This window comes from Chelon labrosus (genome assembly GCF_963514085.1).
Source record: "Chelon labrosus genome assembly, chromosome: 11".
Lineage (NCBI taxonomy): Eukaryota > Metazoa > Chordata > Actinopteri > Mugiliformes > Mugilidae > Chelon > Chelon labrosus.
Genome location: NC_140344.1, coordinates 3,343,846 through 3,368,043, shown reverse-complemented (window position 1 = coordinate 3,368,043; position 24,198 = coordinate 3,343,846). Strand labels below are relative to the sequence as shown.

At 40.8% G+C, this 24,198-nt stretch overlaps 1 protein-coding gene across 4 annotated transcripts in view; it reads left to right on the top strand.

Moving 5' to 3' along the window:
• The first annotated feature begins 11,878 nt into the window (after nucleotides 1-11,878).
• The window catches only part of ptprz1a (protein tyrosine phosphatase receptor type Z1a), a 78,304-nt gene continuing 65,984 nt past the window's right edge, over nucleotides 11,879-24,198 (top strand). The window contains exon 1 of one of the 4 annotated variants that reach the window (XM_084554774.1): nucleotides 11,879-13,202. In XM_084554774.1, the coding sequence (XP_084410900.1) occupies nucleotides 13,142-13,202 (61 nt within the window). In that variant the 5' untranslated portion in view covers nucleotides 11,879-13,141. The remainder of the gene's footprint in view (nucleotides 13,203-24,198) is intronic. The other 3 variants (XM_084554776.1, XM_084554775.1, XM_084554777.1) reach the window with 3 other exon arrangements.

The window sequence follows — 24,198 nt, the reverse complement described above, 5'->3', positions numbered from 1 at the left end:
CATCTGTAAAGTCCTGTTGTGTTTAAAACATCTTTCTCCATCTGCATTCCCCATTCGACCTCTTTCTTACATCCAATGAAAATAAAGATGGTGGAGTTAGTTCAGTGTGGGAACTCTTTACCCATGTCACTGTTTCATTTGCAGGGATCAAGACTACCACCGTCAGCTCATAATTGCTGCCTTCGTTGGGAACTGATCCTGAGCCATCAGAGATCAGAAGGTAACCTTCACCTTCACAACTCCCTAATCCTGCACCTGGGTCACATCATAGCCCTGTCACACTCACTCTGCTGCACTGTAACAGCCAACCCATCTGATAAACCACAGGGCAGGAAACAGAGAGAAGGAGAAAGGATAGTTAACAGAGCAGGCAGCAGTAAAACAGGCTTCTGTGTCACACGTAGAAACCAACCAGAGATCAATTCTCATTAGCTCATTGACAGTAAACATGTTCGACAGACACAAAAGTGGAGCAGTTGAAGTTTGACTATAGGACCAGCCTACTGTCTCAACATGGCTGTTATATTGAAAACTTAGTACAAGAGCATAGTAAACAGTACAAAATTTAAACACAACAATGGAACTTCAATTTTGAATTCCCCTAGCCTTTCTGTGAGTGTCTGTTTCTGTACCCTGGCCTGGAGATGGATGTGTGGTGTCTTGCCCCCATCAACCCACCCAGTGCCTTTTTCTTACAGTCATCCATTCCTTTTAAACTGTGTGCATATCTGCTTATGATATTCATACATTATGGCAGCCAATTCAACTTTAATATAACTACTATTGTCACTGACATAGTTTTATACCCCTGTGTTCCTGTCCAGTCTTACAACAGTAGTTTGATGGAGCAAACTGTATACTCCCTGATTGTTTCTTCAATGAATATTTTGAATGATGGCTCTATCCATTCTTTTTATCTGTTATAATCACCAAAAATTGGAATATCAACATTCATTTGCTAGATCTGTTTCCACTGTACCTTGAGACATTTTGCCTTTAATAATATATCTACTACATCAGCCAAAAATGTGGATGACATACTGATTAGCAACAAAGAACAGCATGGTGAGTTTATAAGAAAAAATCACTATAGCCACTAAATCACCAAGGATCATGGTTTGAAGAAAAACAAGTCTCCATACGTAGCAGTCTCCTTTGTTAAAACTATTAAATCCTTTGTCAACATGTCCGTCCACCCTGACCTCCTCCTTAAACAGATTTTGTGATTATAATGTATAATATCTATGTCAATGATGTTTGGATGAGAAGTTGCTTAGAGTTGTCATTGCTGCCAAAATTAAATTAAATGCTGTAGTTAAGCAAATAGTTTGAGGCCTGTAAAAATAGACTTAGACTGTGGTATAATGTAGCGAACAGCTGGGGTAGGCTCCAGCAGACCCCCGCGACCCTTAGCGGGAATAAGCGGGTACAGAAGATGAATGATTGAATGAATGAATAATGTAGCGAGGGTTAGCGCTACCTGAGGGTAGCTAGCAGAGGTAGCTAGCAGAGGGAGGTACAGCAGGCATGAGAATAACTTGGCTCACCAAAAATGAATAGCTACCGAGGCTAACGAGCTAGGCCAAGTGCTATCCAAGATGCCAATAGCCAGCTAGCTTCATTGTGCACAGGACGTCGCTGTAATTACAGCGTCTCTGGGGAGGTGCAGGTAGGTTCATATGGCAGGGTCCATACCTCCTCACTTGCTATACCACGCTTGATGAGTTGTGTTATTGAAATAATACAATACACATTTAATTTCGGCCAAATTCTAAAAATACGTTTGGATCATTTCATCATATTTTTATTTGATACATTCAACGGCAGCTATATGTACTACCTGTTAAAAAGGATGCATAACTGCTCCTTTAAAAGATACTACAACAACTAGAGCACATATTTAGTATTTTGACTATTTTGAAATCTGCTGTCAATCATGTTGAGAGGTAATTATTTTGTGTTTGGGTTTTAACTTCTAATTATGATGCTTATTCCACTTATTAAAGACAATGCATACGGTAATCAGGGCGTATATTAAATGTCTGCATGTAGAATAAGATTGTGTTTTTATCAGTACGTCATTAACGTAATAGATGTTGGATTTAGCGACATAGAGATGCTTTCGGGAGCAATAGGGAAAACATGATGCAAGCACACTGTTTCCAATTCCTTATGAGACCATGGCAGAGTAAATTAGGCCCTGGCCGGCCTCCACAGTATTAACATTGTGTGGGAAGCACTGCTTTCATTTTTCCCCCATAGTTACAGTGTTGGTGTCATGTCAAGCGTGGGGCCTTGAGATCTACAAAGACCTTCAGTAGTAACCTCTGCAGGCTGGACGTGTGTGTCTGTTGTTTGGCTGGTGTGAACTTCAGTGGAAAAGCATTCTTTTCAGCACTGAACGTCCTCATCCTCCTCTGAGATGGCAGTGACATAAGCATCAAGCTCGTCACCATGATGAAGGAGGACATGCACCTAGCACCTCTGCTCTTCCTCATTCCTATGATCCCACCCTTCATCCCATTGATTTATAGTCTTAAACATGGTCATCGTTTTGTGTTTTTCGTTTTCGTATTTAAGTTCTGTAACATGTTATAGTTCACATTTCAATAAATTCTATTTGTACTTACACTCCTTGGATATTTTGTGCTGACTGTAAATGTTCCATTTTATATTAAAATGTCACTGTCACCTCAAAGTACCAGCAAATCATACTAATTAATTATAATAATTTTAATAACAAAGACGATTCCTGCTATTCAAGCAATAGTTTAACAACTTACCGTCAAATTCAGGAAAACATCAATACTAAAGTTAACACATGTGGGCTGTGATAAGGTCGCAGGTGTATTTCTGACAATTATTTCTCAATATTTTTTGAGTGACGGTCAAATACATACATGGGTAAACATATTCACTTGTGTAAGACTCCATTTACATAAATTTAGTCGGCCATTTAGGAGTTAATGAGAACAAAGTGCATTTAATTGATACAGTTAAGTGAATCTGATCTATTGAGCGAGTATAATTAAATCTGAAGTTAATAGTTGATTTAAGAAGTGTGCAATTTGTGTCAAGTTAAAATGAATGTTAGTTGTACTATATATTCAAGTAGTACTTAAACAACTTAGCTCTAATTCACATGTTACATTTACTTTACTTATTTTTTTGAGGCAATGAGTTTGCATACTTTTATTTTAAATAAAGTTTATTAGATTTTACAGTGTAGTTGTGGACATCTGAACTGATGTAAGAAATGTGAGGTCTCCAAGTAAGTTTATGGTTAATAATGAATCTGATTTTGAATGCCCTTTTGATATTTACGCAGTTGAACAATATTTTTGAGAACATCTAATAGCCCCTCTCTAAAACATCTGAAACTGTTATCAAACTGGTGTCACAGGTCTGACCTAGAGACGCAGTAAAAGTTCCTGATTCAAACTTTGTGGAACACTTGCGTGTACTTGGATTTTATTGCTGTTAAAGCAGGTAAAGCATGGGTGCCAACTCTGATTTATGAACTCTGATTTATGAACTTTGTAAACTGACAAAATGACTTCAAGCTGCTGCTGCAGTTTGTGTCCTCCAGCACAAACGGACTAAACCCAACATTCACGACGACGTGTTGTGGAGTGCAGTGGGGGTCAGAGGTCACGTGTGTTGGCAGAGCGCAACTCACCATGTGTTTCACACACAAGCTGGACTCCATGAATGAACGGCTGAATGCAAAGCTCATTAGTGCTGCTGGAGACTGTACGAGGAGAGTCAGAGATCGTGTAGTTGGAGTGAACACAGAAGTACCTCAACACATTCCTGCCTCTTTATTAAGGTGATCTGTGACCTCATCTGTCCCAAAATAGAAAGATTTTCCATTGTGTGTATGTGTGTATGGTGGTCCAGGCTAATACAGAGCGTATCAGACCTCTTCTCTCCTAAAAGGGAACTTGTTGTCATTTGAGAGACCACTTAGTGCTCTTATACTCTCGTCAGTGTGCAGATAAAAGCGAATCAGACCTGCTGTTTTCTGAAGCCTCCTCGACTGGAGAGGCTGGAGAGGAGCGTTTTGTTTCGCTGCTGGTATGCGGAGAGCACAAAGACGCTGGTAATAACAGTTAATCTTCGAAAAGTTTCAATGGCTGCCAACCAACCGGCCGAACACAACCAGCCGGCTGCGATTCAGAGGCATCGCAACAATGGCAGCGAAACATCAAAGTCAGAGGGAAAGGGAAGCGGCCGGTTCCCATCACCTAAATCAACAAGGACTCGGCAGAAAGTAAACAAGTAGAGTTAACAGAGGGATGCATATGCAGACTGTTTATCTGGACTCTTTAATTCACCACAACACAGATGTCCTTAATTAAGCATCATGTTACGTTTACAGATCGTTTCTTGTTGCCTGGTAATAAACTTTTGTATTTGCTCAGTATTCTGCCTGTGTGTCCCATCTGTGCTTTAGGGGTTTACTTTAGTTGTTTCTATTCTCTAAAACAAGTTTTATCACACACAGATACTACAACATGGCCCAACCAAATGGCTCTGAAGGTCATGGTTCCTACTGAAGACAAAAAAAAAACAAAAACAAAAAAACACTTCACAACAGCAGATGACTCTTTTGGGGCTTTGGTGAATATTTGGGGGAGGAGATGTGGGACGAAGGGATGGGTGATCTGATCACGTAAAATACAGGTGTGAACACCCCCAGGATGCACTGAGATTTGAGAGATCTGATCTTGGGTCACATTTGGAGGTGGTCTGGGTCACATGGGTCCAGATGTGTCTGCATTCCTTTGGTAGTTTGGTCACATTAAAGACCGCCTATACAGACAACCACTGTTACAATATTCTACTGTGCCCCAGATGATGTCAGGGTTTATTAGCATACAGAGCATTGGATCTGGAGACGCATGTTAATGCCTAGTCACACGTACCTAAAGTTGGCCACTTGCAATCGGATAGCCCAGACCAGATTGTAACGCAAGGTTTGAATATTAAAAAAAGAATCTGTCGAAGATTCTCAGTCCTCCAGGTTGAAGTATATCTAGATCAAAGCAAATGCAAAGGCAGCTGGTCTTATTTGAGTTTACCTGAAGATGTTTCACCACTCACCCAAAAAGCCTCTGCAGTCCTGAACTGCAAACAAGAATAGTTGCTGTTTTAGTGTTCTTTGAAATAAACTGAAATGAGTGTTCATGGAAAAGGTGTAACAGTGTGACTTACTGATGTGACTTAAATCATTTTATATATTAGAGACAAGTTTTAGCCTCAAACTACTGATATGGAACACAACAAAGTGTGTTTTTTGGATCTGACAGCACTATTGTACGGAGTATTTCTTTGTCATTTTGTAATGTCTCAAATATATACTTACTACCATACCTGCTCATTAGCATGTTGAATTTTTAAGTTGTTTCTCGAGTTATATTTACAGTGGTGTTCTCACAACTTCCAGCTGATGTTACCACTTAAACAGCAAGTTTAAGGACCCGTTTTTCTCATGAGTTCCGGTTAAATGCAGTAATACAACACCTGTCAATACAAGAGTCTTAGAATGAGCAGAAGTGAACAGCGGCACAGGTGTCTGCTGAGCTGATCTGACTTCTCCTGTTCCTTCATTTTTGCCTAACTACTCTGATGTGAGCAGCTGTGGTTTGTCACTCAGTCAGTGCTCCAATGTAATCTTGACCGGTGCATTTGACAAATGACAGGACTGAAACGCTGTGTGGGCTGGTCGAGGATCCCCAGAGGGGTCTGAACCTCCCTGCTCACTGTTACCAGCCTCAGAGCCTGACCCTTGACTTCTGTGGCAGGACGGGTAGGGGTGGGGAGTGGTACAGAATGAGGGTTTGCTTATAATGACACCCGGCCTGTTTTGTGTGACGTGACCTCATTACCTCAATCCATGTATTGATGGGGTGGGGTTCTCCATATTCAACTGCAGCTCTGCTGTTAAAGGATAGCAATTCATTTTCCACCAACTGTTTAAGGTGCTACTGCTACTGCTTCATTTTTGTATTTTAACCTTCACTTTTCTGTCTTCATTTCCTATAGTTTTTATACTCTGCTGTATTTTCAGTTTTTTCTCTCAATCCATCCATCCATCCATGTATGCTCTCCTTTCTTCTTGTTTTTTAAATTTTTTTTTAAGCCATAAAATGAAAAGAATAGGCTGTTGGGAATAATTTTATAAGATTAATGGGAAAATATTAAAATGTAAATCAGTGATTTTGATAAAGTTTAGGCCAGCAGAGAAGGCTTTGCTGTCCCTGACAGCCCGCCACTGCTTCAAACATATTTGTGATGATAATGTTGCATTTTGACAGAACTAAATAACATGGAAAGACAAAGAAAGGCGTGATGATGAAATCAAGAATACTGAGATTAGATGATCTACATACTGTCAACTCCACAGATTGATGCAGGAGGTTGAATACCATATATCAGCCATCAATCACAGCCGCTGGAGTTTTCATATACCGATAACTGCCTCTCAGTATTAGCCATGTGTGAATGTGCTGACCAATTAACCTGAAGTCGGGTGGAGCACAAAGTCGGGCAAAAATAAAGGTTAAAAACACAACAACACAAAAAAACTTGATGTGCTTATCTTGATGTCCTGAAAAACATGCTGGGAACCTTCCCTCAGGAGATGTTTTGTTGTCTGTTTGTTTCAATGGCTGCTGCTTTTTCCCACGTAACATCATCTGAGGGTGGGACCTTTCGCTGCATCTGAAAAGGATATTTGCTGCAGCTCTTCCTGTGACTGTAAAGTGGACCTGATAATCACGCCAACATTGTTTCTTTCTTTAGTGCTGACAGCAAGATGAACAGTCTGTAGATCCAGTCTGTAGATCTGAAGACCAACAAGTCCTAAATTTACAAAATAGGTCATTTGTTACTGGATTCCAAAGTAATAAGTAGAAACCAATGTTTAGGATCTTGGTTAGGACAAGACACAACTCTGTTTACTTGCAGTTTGTCCTGATTACACAGAGCCACCTGTGGTTGCACAAAAACATCACAAGAAACATTTAGGAACTGTAACCAATATTATCCTATGTTAAGGGTCCTTTACAGGGAATGACTGCCTGAAGTTTGGAACTTGTGGAGATCACTAAAGAGTGTTCTCAATTTGCCAAGTGAATCAGGTGGACGACTCGGTCACTGGAGACTATTTCACTTCTTTAGCTTCAAAAACTCTTGGTTTGCTTTACAGTAGCCACTGCATATTTTATGTGATTGCCCATCTACTTACTGAACCTCTGTCCAATCAACTGTGCTTAATTTTGTTGAATCTGAGCAGACAGTGGATCCCAGAATACTTCAGAATATTTATGTCTGCTTTTGTCTTCTTTTGTATACTTCAGATCATAAGCCATTTCAAGCCTTCCCCATACGTTTGTCTTCTACTGGTACAGGTAGGTCGTAGTTTCATCTGTGTAAAGACTGTGCCAGAACGACTCTGGCCTTTTTAGATGTGAGGCTTATGAGTGGTTTGCACCTTGTAATGAACCCTCTGTATTTGCTCTCATGAAGTCTTCTCTTTATAGTAGACTTGGAACATTATATGTCAACCTCCACTTGGCTGGAGGTCACGAAAGGGGCCGTGGAAAGGGTTCTGAGCTCATCCACCTCAGAACTCATCCTGAGCTCACCAGTGCGTGGACTAAGCTGTAGGAGAACAGAAGCTCTAAAGGTTAAGGACAGGGTTGCTTCAGGAGAAAAAATACAAAATGAATTAGAGGGCCTGTAAGTTCAAAACTGTAGTGTTTCAAAAGATGATATGTTTTGAATGGGTTTACTGGAGACAAACATTTTTTTGAAGGCAGCATTTATTAGCCATGGGTGGCATTTGCACTTTTTGGTATTTGAGCACAGGTTTCAGCCTCTACTTGTCATCTCTACTGCTTTGTTTCAGCTGAAATATTGGTATATGGTATAGCTGTATATTTAGAATCTCAAATCACTTTAAAACCTTATCAAGTCGCTGAAGGTTGCTTTTAGTTCTAAACTGCAGCTGTTCGACTTTTCACTATGGAATTAACATTTTCTTATAGGACAAAATGCACTTTCAAGCAGGATCCAAACCTGTAATACTTCTGCTGAAAATGATCTGCCATTACATTCAGTTCCTGTGCCTTAATCAGTAGCTCTTTCACCATCTTCTCACTGCAGGATCAGTCATCAGAGCAGAACAGTCAGATACTCTGAAAATGTTTCTGCCTTTTCACAGCAGCTTGTTTTGACCTGGAAATATTGCCTGCTGATTGATCGTGTGGGATGGGCACCGTGAGAAAGGGCTCTGTTGAATGAGTCACAGAGGAAAAAGGTGAAAGGAGGAGAAAAAAAAAAAATCATTCTCATTATCTGGCATGTTAGTTTCCCTTGAGAGATCATTTTAGGTCACAGGCTCATGTTGAAGGGAAAGATCACTCTCCGCCTGAGTCCGGTTTGTAGGAAAGTCATTGAAAACTGTTCGAAAGCTCCCAAAAATCCCTGAATGGGCGCTCTGTGGGAGTACAACTAATTTTATTAGCCCCCTTGGAAACATTCAACCTAACAAGTGGAAAGCAGTTTCTGCATAAATTAAAGATAATCCAGAGTAAATTATGCAAATATATTCGCTGTGATAAAGGAGGGGGCGTTGTGGTCGTTTATTGTGAGTTTAAAAATCTGAGCCAGTGGTTGAAACTGAGCTGAGGGAAAGTTTACTTAAATGTTTGTGGTGCCTTGGCCCGTGAGGAAACAACACAGAGATGTTGCATCATCTGTAACTATCTGAGAGGGTTATTGAAGCGCTGCTGAAAGTACTCACAAACAGCAGGTGAAGGTGGGTGAAGTTAGTAGCCATATGTAGGCTAGGTGCTGTAAAATGTTCACCCGTTCGGTTGGACTGATTATCCAGGAAGCCATCAGTTTTGAAAGTTGATTTTGTGAGAATCTATCAGAGGCAGCATGTAGGTCTCTTATTGAATTTGCTGGAGACTGTTGGCCACGCTCAGATTAACTTGTTATGTGGCCACAGAGCAAACGTTAACAACATGTCTGGAATGGAGATCCCAGTTCTCAGGATTTTTAACAGCTGACAACTTGCTTCTCTGATGTGCGTGTGTTTTCTTGTGGTGAAAAAAAAAAGATGCCTTCAACAACAACTGGAACGAAGCACAAAGAAATGGACTAATGTTTCTGTTTTTGATCTTACGTAAAACACGTATTATGAACAGATACAGTAAAATGTCTTATTAAAGATTAAACAATTGGTTTAGCTGGGGCCATTTGTTACAGATAACCTGATTTCCCTTCACAGATTATGATATTGTCTTATTTGTGTAATTCTTTCTGATGTTTAAATAGCTTTTCTTCTCTTCTTTTCACATGAATCAATTTATGACCCAGAGACGACTCTGATTTGTCTTGTGACTCCTAAAGAGGGGCCTGATTAGGTTGTGGACTAAAAACCATTCATAAACAAATTAAATTAGGATTATTTCTTTCTTGTAAAACTATTGCTCATTCATTGTTATTGGCATTGTTACTTCAGCAGCTAAACACTGTTTATTACAGTAAATTAGACTGTATCACAAGTGACAAATTTAATTTCTTATTCACTGAATCCTTTCCTTACAGACAAGAAGAATGTTGATCTGACAATATTCATCTGTGAAGATGTACCATTAAAGGCTTCAAACTACCACACACAGCTGCTCACATTCAAATCTAGTTACTACAGAGCACAGTAAAATAAATACTTACCCTCTGATATTCCTTACAATCACACGAACCTTAACAGAACTGGTTTCCAGTACTCTACACCTTTTAAATGAAAGAACATAACAGCTTGCCTTCATGCTGGGCTCTGGAGAGATTTTAAAGTGCTTTTCTCTGATGTGTTTAGAACTCTTGTCAACTGTTCTGTTATTGTTGATGTGTTTCTGGCCTTAGTTCTGTTACATCTGCATGCCCACAGTGTTTGTGCTAAGCTCAGATGAAGACAGTCTGGACATAATTATCCCGATGCTGTTGAAACTGCTTTCCATCCTCTTGTCTGACTCAGGAGAAAACAAAGAACATGAGGTTGTAAATGGTTTAAACTGCTGTTAACTTCTCTTGCTGCAAATTTGCAAAGAATACATTTTTTTTTTAATTCCTAAGCACATAAAAATGGACTACACACACACACACATACACACTTGTTCCGCATTCTCAAAGTGAATTGGGATTTCTGGGTCACTGCTGATGTTTTGGTCTCTGTTTCAGCTCTAGGTGGAAGTGTCTCTCTGGAGTCAGAAGGTCAGCTGCCCTGTGAACCGCACAACTCACACTTGGAAAGCAAAATAAAACACTCCTTCTGCCTTTTCACTCAATTACTTTTTATGTTGTGTTAATGGCTCCCTGCTGGCCGTGGGCCGAGAGTTAGTGAGCGCTGCTAAGCATCACTTGAAGAGAAGTCTGATTGAAGACTTGCAACACGTGATTGTTTAAAAAAATATATGTTCTCAGCGAAGACACACTATTTATATAGTCATAGTTTTCATTCAGTATGTGATTTGAATGTCACGATGAACTTGAATGTGCTTCAACAAAGCAGCACCTCAATAAAAGGTGAATGTAGTGTGTGTTTTTTTGTTGTTGTTGTTTTTTCTAGTGAATGGTAAAATCTTACAGAGGAAAAACAGGATAATTTAATCTTGGGGTTGTTTTTAGGTAACTGTTTTAATTTGACTTCAACCCATTTTTTGCTAAACTGACAAAAGTCTGGCTTCAAGACCAGTCACCTTGAAACTAGAATAATAACCTAATAACTGCATCTGAGGGGTGACATGTTTGATTTTACTTTAATGTGAATTAAACTTAATATTATTACCTTTTTTACAAAAGTGTCAGATTATAAGAAAGCGCCCAAGTGTTGTGTTAACTCATGAAATATGATATTTAAAAACAAACGAATGAAAGTAAAATGGTGATAAGCAAAAATGACTCAATACGTTTTATTGAATCGAATAATATAAAATAGAGAATACATGAAAGGTATAAGAACCGGAGGTAAGTAAGTGAGCAAATACACATTGTAAAAGTGACGAGGGTTGAATATACACTATGGACATGATGAATATTACAGATACTAACCATGCCCATATAGATAATCCTTTCATTTATCACACAGTGGGGTATTGCATACAATTAAGTCCAGATGAGAACATGTTTTGGTTGTGAAACATACATTCATTGTCATATTTTTATCATTTGTTCATTACCACAGTATGGTCTTTTGCAACAATAACACAACATGATTGGGAGTTTGCACGAGTTGCTTTATTTTGAAAACTGACTTAATGCTCTCCACTGTTCCTGCATCTGATTTAACCAAAGGTTGACTCCGCTTTTCCACTTTAATTTTCAAATGATACATACACACTGTTTTCAAATTCAAATTTGGAATAAAATTTTTTTTACCTCTTCTTATGAAATGATTGTGATTATGTGATTTAGAACTGGTAGATGAAGGGAATATTTTCTCAAAACTTTATTACTACTCTTCCAAACATTTAAGTCATGTGTAAATAGGAATAAAAAAGGGAATGTGTGTGCAGCAGCTCTACAAAGACTATGCACACAGTCACAGAAAACCCTCCACGTGAGGCAAACTAAAACTACCCACACAAAAGACATGTCTTGACAGAGTATATCTGACACGCCTAGATTAGCCATCTCTCCTTTTACCAGCAAACATGCTTGACAGTTGAGGTGGGTAGATCAAACCCAACGCAAAGTCTTGTGTTGATAATAGCAGTAATAGGGGAGCAGCAGAGGATCAGTGACCTGTAGCTTCTTGAAATCACGTGGGGAAAGTCCTGATTAGTTCAATAGAAAATGTACCCATGAATGACCAGTCACTTTGCGTTAAAACATGCTCATAGCTGCAGTTGGTTCCTTGCAGGACTTTTGTTGAACCAACCAGACACGATAGATAGGCAAGATGGATTCATTTGAGATCAGAGGGCGAGTTACTGGATCACAATTAAACGTTGCGGCATCACTAACCCCACTTCACTTTGACCAACAGGATCCACTTATTGGACCTGATCAGCCATTCAGTGGGCGGTTTTATATTCACCCATCAGCCAGTCAAATGTCAGACAGAACGCTTCTGTCTGGCGTGCACTTGTGTGTGGCCTGAGACAGACCTCTGATGTGGGTGGGTTGGGGGGCCAGAGAACAATCCAGACCACCACGGTAGCCCCCCCTGCCCCTAAATCTGGGCCAGTCATCATTCCATCTCCACGTCTGTTCTCTCGCCCCTCTGTTTCTTCTCGACTGCTCGATTCTTTATTCCCTTCATTTTTTAACAACAGCATGGTTTATATTCTCAAAAATGCAAGCCACAGTTGGATTACCCACATTACGGTGATGCATATTCCTTAATAAATTTCCATTAAATCAGCCAGCTCCCCTCTCCACAGCAAAAATGTACAACTTGTTTTGGTAGCTGTGGGCCATAGGTGGGAGGGGTTCTGCCGGGGCATCTGGACTCGTGACCTCAATTTTCTCCTGTATTTTCTCCAGTCATTTTCCTTCTTCCCATGTCCTCTCCTCACTTCTAAAAAAAAAAAAATCCTTGTCCTGTTTTTCTGCCAGTGACCCTTTCCCTATTTTATTTTTCCCTTTTCATCTGTTCCATCTAGTTATTTATTTCCTCTTCTTCATTTTTATTTATTCTTTCTCCTTTACCGTGTTTTCATTTTTAAAGGCTGTTTTGACACAAGCAAAAGATAAATTATTAATGACTATATACACGATATTAATCATGACAGTCCCACCTTGCATGGTCAGCGTCAGTGTCACCAGTTGGACGTCGTGTGGAGGAAGTGGGGCCGGTGTCTCTGCGGGCTGTGGGCGGCGCACCGCTTCAGTCTCCCGGCGCTTCTTCAGTCAGTCGAAGTGGAGGAGAGCGGACGGAGCGGAGCGGAGAGGCGCACCGGGACCCGGGATCTGTACCACACATACACACTAGACCACAACAGGCAGGAGCAGGGTAGCATGATGCTGTGAGGGCAGCGGGCTGACCGGGACCTGTTCCCCGCAAAAAAACAATCACTGCCTGGTTTGTTTATTTACCGCATTTACGAGCGTCTTTCCCCACAACATGGAGACTAAATGCTGCTGGTTTCTACTGGCTGCGCACTTCATCATCATCTGCCAACAAGGTAAGACGACGCACTGTCATTCATGTTTTGTCCTCACATGTCATATAAACCCTAACAAATATTTATTATGACTATGGTGGTTTTAAACTTGCTGCGCCAACTTTACGGCGATTGCGCAGCTGGTGCAGGTGAGCTGGGAAGTGAGCTGCTTTGTCTGAAAAAAAAATATAAAAAAAATCAAGGATGTCTGCTTGTCCGTTTGCCGTCAGTACTGTAGGAATTACAAATGTTTAATTTCATTAAACCCTGGTGCGTATGGTGCGTAATTCCGTGTGCGTCTTTGGAAACAAATTCAAAACACAACTGTTCTTTTTTTAGTTAGTTTGTTTGTTAGTTTGTTTGTTTTTTTTTCAATGGAAGCGTTTTGTTCTCCTTGTGACTGAGATGTCCGTGTGTACTCTGTTGATAATCACTCTGAGTCCGTGGGATCGCAGATTATAACGTTGTTAGGCGCAGAGCGTCAAATATCAGCTCCAAACCGGAGCTGTCAAGCATGAAAAGAGAAGTTTGGACACGGTAGTCTGACTGGCTTATTAAGAGTGTCAGAGACTCCATATGTGACAGCAGTAACAGTAGTAATCCTATAATGCTTCTCAGAAACAGGCAAAACCATAAGCTGTATATAAACCCTGTACAACTATAATAGAAATCATTTTAGCAACAAAAAAATATTTTTATCAAATAAGTAATATTAGGTTAAATCAGTGTCTGGACTCACGTAAGTGCCAAGGTCCTGTTGGAATATGAAGGTCTAGAGTGGTCTGTGAGACTTGTTAGTGTGTTGCCAGAAGCCATGGGAGGTAAAATCAGCTCTCTAGCTTCCAGGTTTAAGTGGTGTCTGTCCTGACTGCTGTGTCTGTTCCAACCTGCCTTGTCGCAAAAATGAAGGGATGCAGGTTTCAAAATTAGCAGAGGCTTTCCTACCAACCAACAGTCCTCCTTCTGCAAAACTATGCTCAGCATGTCTTTATGTACTAATGATGACACTTCCATTTTGGCCAGTCAGTCAGTCAGTCAGCTTGTTCTGGCTGCACACTTCATCCTCATATGCCAAGATTTTCCAACGTACAGTAGTGGCAACCTTTCAGTTTCTGTTTCTAATCTGAGATGTAGTGACAACAGGTTAGATGTGATGATTTGCTGTAGCAGTTAGTTGGGTTGACCATTAACGGAGAATTTTATCCACTACGGTGGTAACCGATTTGATTGCTTTGCTGTAAAAAAAACACATTTAAAGGTTGCACTTTCTCACTTGTGAGAATTTGCTGCATTGTGCTGTCTTAAGACACATTTGTAGTGCAGTAACTTTCACCTGAAGACTGAGAACCTTTGCAGAAACTCTACCTACATTTACAGAGAAACATGGAGGGTTGCACTGTTTAAACGTCACAGTTTGGTGGGTTGTACTTTCCGAAGAACTTTCACAAATATGACTAATAATGATATGCCAGTCTAATGGTAATGTGTTTTAAGGGTGTGGTGACGCAGTGATTCACATGCAACTCAAAAGGAAAAATGCAAATTTTGTTATAATAATGTCTTGCTGGTTGCTGGTAACATTAGGAATTAGCTGGTTTAGTTCAGAGTTGGAAAGCCGGTGAACGTTGTACCTTCGTGGTGACAATGAATCGTCTTGCGTACTGAGGACAGTCACAATGGGGCTAACTTTAACATAGCTGTTGATGGTCAGTAAACACTTAAATGAACTGTTTATCATCTCGCCAGTGCAGCAGAAGCTTCATTGCATGTTTAAGGTATATGATCTGTTAATTTTCTAAGATGTCCATTGCACTTGGTTGCATGCTGTATTTGCCAAAATGACATCTCAAAGAATTTTACATACAAATGGAAAAGTCGCATAGATGCTTGAATGGGAATACATCTACTCTGTTGCCAGTCAGTGGATTAAGGCTGAACCAGCAAGGACAAATCAGCTGACATGTAACCAAATGTTGGTAACCAAGTTGTGATGACTTTGTGTCCCCGGTTGACCTTGTCTCCTAGAAATGCCTTGTAAACATAGCTGCAGCACCAAATATATGAACTGTGACCAGATTAGGTTTAAGTATAGCCATAGCACATATGTACAGTGTATTCCGTCTATTCCTTCTTATTGGTTTTGCTTTTAAGAAGCTTTAAATTCAGACAACATCTCAGGTACATCATATCCTGCATGTTTTTTAACACTTAAAAGTACACAATGCTGCTGAAAGATAAATATTCAAAGCCTAAAATACATTTATGGCCCCTTAATATAGCAAAAAAAGAGAGTTTAGCCTAAAATGTGGTTCCTCCTGTGGTTTTGGAGCGTTCCTGAGCCCACAGTGATGGTTTGTAATAACCAACCCACTGGAGGGTTGAAAAGCTTTAAGAAGTCAGTGGAGATAAATTAGGATTTGTCACCATAAGCCTGAACGCTGGAAGGGTTTTCCAACTCTTATCCTTTGGTTTGCCCATCCAGCCGTACGGTGCAGTTGCAGTGTGCCAGAGAGGACACTGATCTGCTTCGTTGAATCTTTTTGGGGGGTGAGACATGAAACAAAGATTAGTGGGTGAAGCTGGTAGCAGCCAGTTTTAGCTGAAGAGATGTGAAACCTTTTGTGCCCGGGCCAGTGAGCCTGGGTCTGTGCTGAACAGTACCTGCAGAAAGCCTTCGGGCTCCCTCGCGCCTCCTCCCTTTTCATTTTGGCTGTTTTTAAATGAAGCTTTGAAAAATGTTGGGGCACAAAGGAGGTGCCAGCTCACTGAGGGGGCAGCGCAGGAGTGGTGCACGGTGGAAGAAAAGACGCACAAGGAGAAAACTCCGTACCATCTGTCCTCCCAAAAGATATTTGTGAATGGGCAGTGCCAGCCGTGCCCTGCACTCCGTCTGGGCTCGGGGAGTCTCCAAGCTTCTTGTTGTCTAACAGGGAGTCTGCTGACAGATGGCCGTCACAGTCAGGCAGTCTGTCAGTCAAACACGTAGGGGGCGGTGGCGGATGGGATGCCCGTCACGCACTTAGATGGATGCCCACCTTGGGCCGAGCTGAATGCTGTTTTATTGTCTGACATTTTTCTGTCCGGAACAAACCCTCACACAGTGAAAGAGTTAATGGTCAATGTAACTGCTCCTCCTGTTGATACTGGTTGCATAGAGGTCCCTGTGCGGAGTCAGCGGAACAGTATCCACAGTCCTCGTTCTATGTGAAAGGATATCTAGAGGTAAACCAAAAGGCAAAAATGGCAAATGTATGTTCACAGGCGTTTCTATTAGTTTAGCCTGCTCTGAATGATGTTTATGAGATGGATAAATCAACAGAAACACCTGCCACCTTTTAAAATGACTACACAGATGAATCAACCCCTTTCCAACATTACATGAGATTCTTCATTAATTGTTCTGCAACGTATTACCGCAAAAAAAACCCAGTATATCTGAAACAAACTAATAATGGCAGATTGATCAGAGTAGCTCCTCTAGACACAGTCTCCGTTGAATGTACCCATTTGAACAGATAAAGTCAGCACTTGACTATTGTTCTATCATTATATTATCTTTTCAGGATGTCCACCCCTTTCTTGTGAATGCAATATCTGAGAAACTCCTGGAAGGGAATTTCATTATATCTGGCGCACACGTTTATTTGCTTATCCTTCCTTCTTTTGTATTCTTCTTTTAACGCCTGTGAATGTAAGTGTTAAAATTCACAAACAGCTGCTTGTTGGAGATACGAAGGAAATAATATTTGATTTTGTCTGAATAATTTCACTGACAATTATATAATATTAAATATAATATGAGATGCCTTTTAAAGTATTATCTTTATTTATTTATTTGAATACCACTCCATCCTTCCACTTCAGCTCCATATCTTAAATTGTAAATGTTTTGCATCTAATGATTACTTCTTAATTTACCTGGATGTGTGTGTATCCAGTCAGTACTGGGTGTAACTAAACGTGTAAAACACTACACTAACAGCCATAGACAACATCCCTCACCACATATGCTCAGCGTCCTGGCATTAAACAAACGGAAGCTGGGAGTAATACTGGTCTTCAACATCAGTGGCAATATTAGACTTGAAAACCCTTTTCTAAGTGAGCAAAATAAGATAGAGTTTTAACTGTTGTCTAAACCCAGTCATCAGTGCAAGAATTCATGTCAGCTTCGCAGTATTAGTGCTTCAAACATATTTTGTTGATATCTGCTGTTCAACTTCAGAACTAGATATTGTGTGAAAGCCCATTCAAATTCTGTTCATTCTTTGAGGAAGGATACAGACAGAACCGTGGTCACCTTAAATGACCTCTTCTTTGTCTTAAGCCTTTCCCCTCCTTGACATTCATGTCTTTAATTTCCCCCGTTTCTCACCACATTCTCTCCCTCCGTCCTTTTTCTTTCCTTCATTTTATCCCTCCATCTCCATCTAAAGCCGCTTCAACTGGGCAGACATCCCTTGCTGTCCCACTGGTAAAGAAAAAAAAAAAAAAGAGGCAGATTTCGAGTCGTGGCAGCGGGGGTATTTGATGACCAGATTAGTGGGTATTAGGCTCAACGGCATTCACTCAGGCATAGACAGGGGCCACCGGTTTGAATCCTCCCAAGTTGCCCCTCTTTTTCTTCCCTTTGGCCCTCAGCTGAATGGAGGCCGGGGTTACGTGGGGAAACAAGCAGCCAGGTCCGCGGCAGAGGTCAGCCGAGGAGGCCCGTCAGTCCCGTGCTGTCTCCTCGGGCCCGGCCCGGTGAATTATGCTGTCAGAGGGGAGATTTGTTTTGTAACAGTAGGAAAGGGGGCAACTACAGAAAGACGGGAGGTGTAAAGGGGTAGATTGAGGAGGGGGTGGGGTGGGGTGCGGAGCAACGCATAAAAGACGAGGGTGAGGGGTGGTTTCAAGGGAGGAGGCATTTAAGCGTGACGCATGATGGCACTGCGATTTGTCCCAGTGGCGGTGGTGGTGAGGAGGAGAGGACGCTGTCACACTGTGAAGCTGGAGCAGGAGTGTGGGAGCGCAGTGTGTAGGTTTGGGGGGGGTATAAAGAATCACACACACATACACACATTCCTCCTCCAGCACCTCGAGGTTGGAGGCCTCACAGAGCGATAGAGTGCAGGTTAAGCAGCACTCCTTCCTTCATTAGTCTTCGTTAACACCCCCGGCCTAGTTACACCCTCCACCCCGCATTTCACTATGTGTCCCCCATCGTTGTTCTCAGGCCTGCTTTATCTTTTGTGCACTGTAAAAAATATCCACCCTCATGAGTTGGTTTGTCGCAAATTCAGCCTATTACAATATAAAGAAGAAAATAAAAAAATACGTAATCGGTCTATCCATTGATAGTATATGAAAAGTGTATAATTATTCATGTGATTCTAAGATAATTTAGCCCTTGGTTTGATGCAAGGTCATTAGCCACTAGTCATAGCTTAATAGGAAGTCACTTTTTATTATTATTATCATTATTATTATTATTTTTTTTTTTTACACAGTTTCTTACTCTTTTGTATTAGGAGAAATGGATACTGTGTTGTGTTCAAGTGACTTCTGGCTTCCAGGCAGTCTTATTTGTCAAATTTCTCGTAGTTCTTCAAGACAGGAAGTAATTAAATTTGACCGGTTACATGTGCAGGAAATGCCTCCATAGTCCCATACAGTGCTAGAGTCCTCCTGGCTCTCCCTGCACATGAATACATCACTGATACAAGTACATAATAACTCCTTTTCATTCAAGGGTTCATTTTAGGTTTCATTATCTATGAAAAATGCCTGTTGTTCGTGTCATGAGTGCCAATAATTCAAATCACCTCAAAGCTTAGTGTTGACACACTGAGCTTTGAAGAAGTTGTCCAGTTTTTTTGCTGGCAGCAACATGAGATTGTTGGTGTGACAGCTGGCAGTTAAGCATTATCTAAACATGGTCTAAACTTGGTCAAATTGCCTCAGTTATTTTAGTTTCCAGAAGCTTCATTCCATTGCAGAAAATCAAGAAAGCAATACTTTATTCAAAAAATTTAACTGTGTAACAGTCTAAAACAGGGGTGTTCATTACGGCGATCGACCAGTAGATTACAAAGGTAGATTGCATGCCGTTCAAAAGAAATGTTTTAGATGTTAGTCTGTCATCTATCCTCACTATGGCTTTTGACAGTCAGAGATCTCCCCATACATGTGCGGTCAAACGTGTAAGCTTAGCTAAGTGGTTAGCTAAGTGGTTAGCGTTTCAATTTATGTTGACAACAGAAGGGATATAAAAATGAGTGCCAAACCTTACCTTGCATGCGGAATGGGATGAGGACTGTTTTTGTTTTATATTTTTTTCACAAAATTTCTTATTTTTTATGTAGCAAGATCATTTTGACTTGGTCCACTTCATCTGCAGCCTTTTTGTCCTGCTCTACCACCATTTGAATTTCACTCTTTAAACTCCCCTACTTTAATGCTTAAAAGACAATTCCATTAACTCTGTGTTAGTCTGATAAATAGCTCATTAAACATCACTGACATCTTTGTCAGACTCCTCATGTGTGATTTTAAGTTGTTTAGAATATTTTTGGGCTCAGCAGACACATTCATTTTTTACAGTGTATTTCCTCAGGGCCAGATTTTTTTTCTTTCTTCTTTAGCATTTTTTTCTTCTGCCCAGCGCCTTCCCCTTTTCTTTCCTCGTCTCTTAATCTCTCATTTTCTCTTCTCCTTTCACAACTCCTCTGTGGCTCTGCAGATCTTCCATCACCATGTTGTCCTGCTTTTCTCCCCTCTCACAGCCTCATGCCTTCATCTTTCTACTGTCCCCCCCTTTCCTTCCTCCCTCAATGTTTTTTAATCCTTCTCTTACTCATTTGTCTCCCCTCTCGTTTTTGGGCGGGTGAGTGATGAGGGGGTGTCAAGGGTGGGTTGTTTTTGGTTAGTCAACCATCTTGTCTCTGCTGGTGTCTCTTGCCTGGCGCCCTGCCATCTCCATCACCCTCCTACCCCCTGCATCTCCTCTTCTGTGCTCGCCACCGTTCTGGACGCTGTAATGGATGACGGGGCAGATCCGGGTGGCCTACGGTGCCTCTGAAAGAGGGGCCACTCACACCGGGGCCCGTTCCTGCAAAAAACAAGGAAAGCCCCTGCAGCGTAGCTGGTGGAGAGCCATTTGATTTGTCCTCCACTTTTCTCCCTGTTTTCTCCACTCCTCAGCTGCCTGTGGGTGTGTGGTCTCTCTTCGATCCTCGATGTTCGATGGCCCTCGTCTCTCAACTGGCTGAATGCGAAACTTTAAAAAGTGAAGCAGAAAAAAAGGCCATCGATAAAAGGCCTGCACGGAGGACGCGGGTCAGTCAAAGTCCTCCTTTTCTGTCCCATTCATCGGCTGGTGGAGGGTATCGAAGCAGGTGAATGTGGAGACGCTTGAGGCAGATGTTGGACTGAACAAAAGGATAATGGGCCTCAACAAGGCCTTTCAAGTATTTACAGAACATTTACATTTACATTTCAGGCATTAGTCTGATCCTCTTATCCAGATCAGCCTCCATTGAGTTCAGCAGGAGAATGAGCTTAAATTCCTCGATCACTGACATTACAAGCTCACAGTAGTAGGGGGTCGAGTTGTATGTCAGGACTCCAGAGACTCTTAAGAAGGAAAAGAAGAAGAAAGAGAGCCGAGACAAGAGTAGTAGTTGTTGTTTTTTTTTACTGCAGTCGAGTGAATTTAACATGGCATTAAGCCTTAAGCACAGTCAATCTGGCATTTAGTCACCCACAACTATAACATCTTCTCCCTGGTATTTTTTAAACTATTTTTAGTTTTGTGTATGTTTTGTCTAACAGGTCTGCATAATGTGTAAGGCCAACTACCTGAGATATGTCAGGTTTGGATGGAAGTGGATAGAAATGTGTATTGTCTTCCCTCACAGTTGTCCTATTGTTATTGTTATCAATATATACTGATAGTGCTGTCGATAGATAAATGTATTTAATCGTGAATAATCACATGTTTTAGTTAACTCGCATTAATTCACATTAACTGTTTTAAATTAATCTGGATAGTCAAGTTTGGATTATTCTTATCAAAATCTGACCTGTTGGGTTTATAACTAAGCATCGACAGTAAATTCAAATAACTGTAGAAAGAAGCATGTGGCAGGGAGTTGAAGCGCAATTTCCATTTCAAAAGACAAGTTTCTACTTGTCTTTTGAAAGGGAATGGCAGTTTTGATGCTAAAACGAGTGATAACGCCTTGCATGGAATAAGATAATTTCCTATGATGCACTTCAGAATCTGCTTGCTTCCCACGGCGTTACTACTGCTGATATCACGTCCTAATTTCCCAAACTATGATTTGGGTTGAGGTTATGATAACAAAACGTTGGTGCCTTAATTGCGCATTGAAGAAGAATTTTGTTTTTTGGAAGCGCAGAGCCTGGTTTGGTGTAGAACAGCAACTACTCTGGTTGGTTGGAGGGATTTGATGACAAGATAAATGAATAATATTTATTGATAATAATTAAGTAATTCAAAAACAGAAGTACGGGCAGCACAGTGGTGTGGTGGTTAGCACAGATGACTCACAGCAAGAAGGTTCTGGGTTCGAATCCATCGGCCTTGCTCGTTAGGTTCATTGGTGATTCTAAACTGGCTGTAGGTGTGAGTGTGAATGGTTGTCTGTCTCTCTGTGTTAGTCCTGAGATAGACTGGAGACCTGTCCAGGGTGTATCCTGCTTCTCGCCTGATGACAGCTGGGATAGGCTCCAGCCCAGAACTAAAACATGAACATTGACAATTCTCATACTAACCCAATAATACATCTAATTAAAGGACAGTTAAGACTGTTAAAATATTTCACTTTCAAGCAGCTTTTGATTGGACTAAACTTTGACACATTTCAGTGCCTCTATAGACTCTTCTTTAATCCACTGGAGTTGTGTGCACTAACCTGGGGAATGTCACCACAGCCGTAACATATCTATGTAGATTCATTCTTCTCTCTGAAAGTTGTATGACTAACTGATGGTTTATAGACACCAATCATAATTAGAAATGACAGTCTGGAAGTTTATGACAACACAAATGTTGTTCTTACTTGGACTCTTCAAAGGCCAGGCATCAGTTGGATGTGCAGTTTGAGGCTCTTACAGCACTGAACAAATGTTTACCCTAGGGTATTCACTCATCAGGCCTGAGGACAATCCATCTTCCTCCTGGTCTTACTAGTCTTAAGCATGTCTTCTCAGAGCAGGGCCTCGGGTTGTGTTGACACACCTGAGCTGTTGTACAAAGATCGGAAGGCTTTGGGTCGAAAAACGCAAAAACAGCTGCACTTTACCCATAATAGCTCATCTGGAGGGAGAAACATGTGAAAGCTGTGAGAGGTCAATCCTGTTAAACTGTGAAATGCCACAATTACAGCAGTTTCATCTAATTGGAAACAGGTTTGCTTTCAAACCGTCACTGAATGCAGGATTTAGGTTGAAACCAAAGCTGATAACTCAGTTCCACAGGTCAGAGGAATGGGTTTCTATTGTATAGTATATATATCCATGTTATTGTTTTAATCGTCCTGGACAGATCATTTTGTAATTTGAAAACAAGACAAAAACCCCAATCTCAGCTAAAATCCTAATGTAACATTCACACTAGCAGTGAGAGAGCGTCAAGCTGATGTACAACACTTTTTTTGTTGCACCTCTGTGACAGTGACGTAACAACAATCATATGTATTTGCATCACTCTTTGTTATATACACAGACAATGCACATTTTAATCCCCTCATCGATGACGTTGGCAGAATAGTTGTGGAACACTTGGGTAACCCTAACGGCGACACGGCAACCGTATCACTGGCAGTGCTAACAGACTTGTAGCTTTTGCCACAACACACCATAAAGCTGCAGTTGTCATCCCTTACCATTTGTGCCATTCATTGCGCTAAAAATACAAAAAAACTGTTGTTATAGATTCTGCAAGTGGGCTAAAAATGATATGTTTGACCTGAGGGTGGTCAAGGTTCTCTAATATCTGAAGGGTATATCCTCAGAGGACCACGAATGCCATTAAGGAAATCTGTGAATGCTGCCTGTCAAATATTTGTGAATTGGAAATTTTGTTCTTCTGAGCTGTTGCTCTGTAGACAACTTCAGTTGCATTAAGGATCACTGTATGCTTGGACTGTCAATAGTTTAAAATATTTAATCATGACTACAGTCCATTGTTAAAACGCATTAATCACACTTAAATCTGTTTTATGTGCCCCAGTATTATATTTTTCCGGTTTGTTCAACATGTCAGCTACTCAGAAAGCGCCCTGCTCAATTCATAGCATGACATTCATCAGATTGACAGTAAATATTTGAGAGAGTCATTTGGCAGGGGTTTAAAGCTGAACATGCTGCTCAGAAGAACAGACGCTACACTGCATGCGGGTGTAATACTGCTCTTAGCATAGTAAAATTTTAAAAAAATTTACTACGACTGCACTTCAGATTCTGCTTGCTTTTCACAGCATTACTACTAAACCCATTACTTCAAGATATCCCAAACTACGGTTTGGGCCAAAGTCACCATAACAGATCGTGGATATGTTAATTGCAGGTGAAACAAGCAACAACAAAAACTTTGCCAGCCCAACTGCATTAAAGTAAGCGAACACACTTCAAGTAAACAAACACCTTGGGTGCTTTACAATATGCTAACATATCTCTTTGCTTCCCACAGTCACATCTTAGCCAGACTGAGGGGCTGAAGCTGCTAAATGTTGCGCAACATCAGCCACTAATAATGTGCTAATTATTAAATTTATTATCAAAAAAGCGATTGACTAATTTTCTGTTGATGGTTTCAGGAATATGTTTTCAAGATATGTAGCAAGGCAGGGAGGGCCCATGTGCAAGACACACAGTCCCAAGAGGCAGACTGAGCAACTGAAAGTAAATTTAATGACAACTTAAAAAAAAAAAAAAAGCGCTGTGGGGATTGCAGGGTAAACCAAAAACACAGAGCAGACCAAAATCAACACAAGTAGAACAGGAGGAC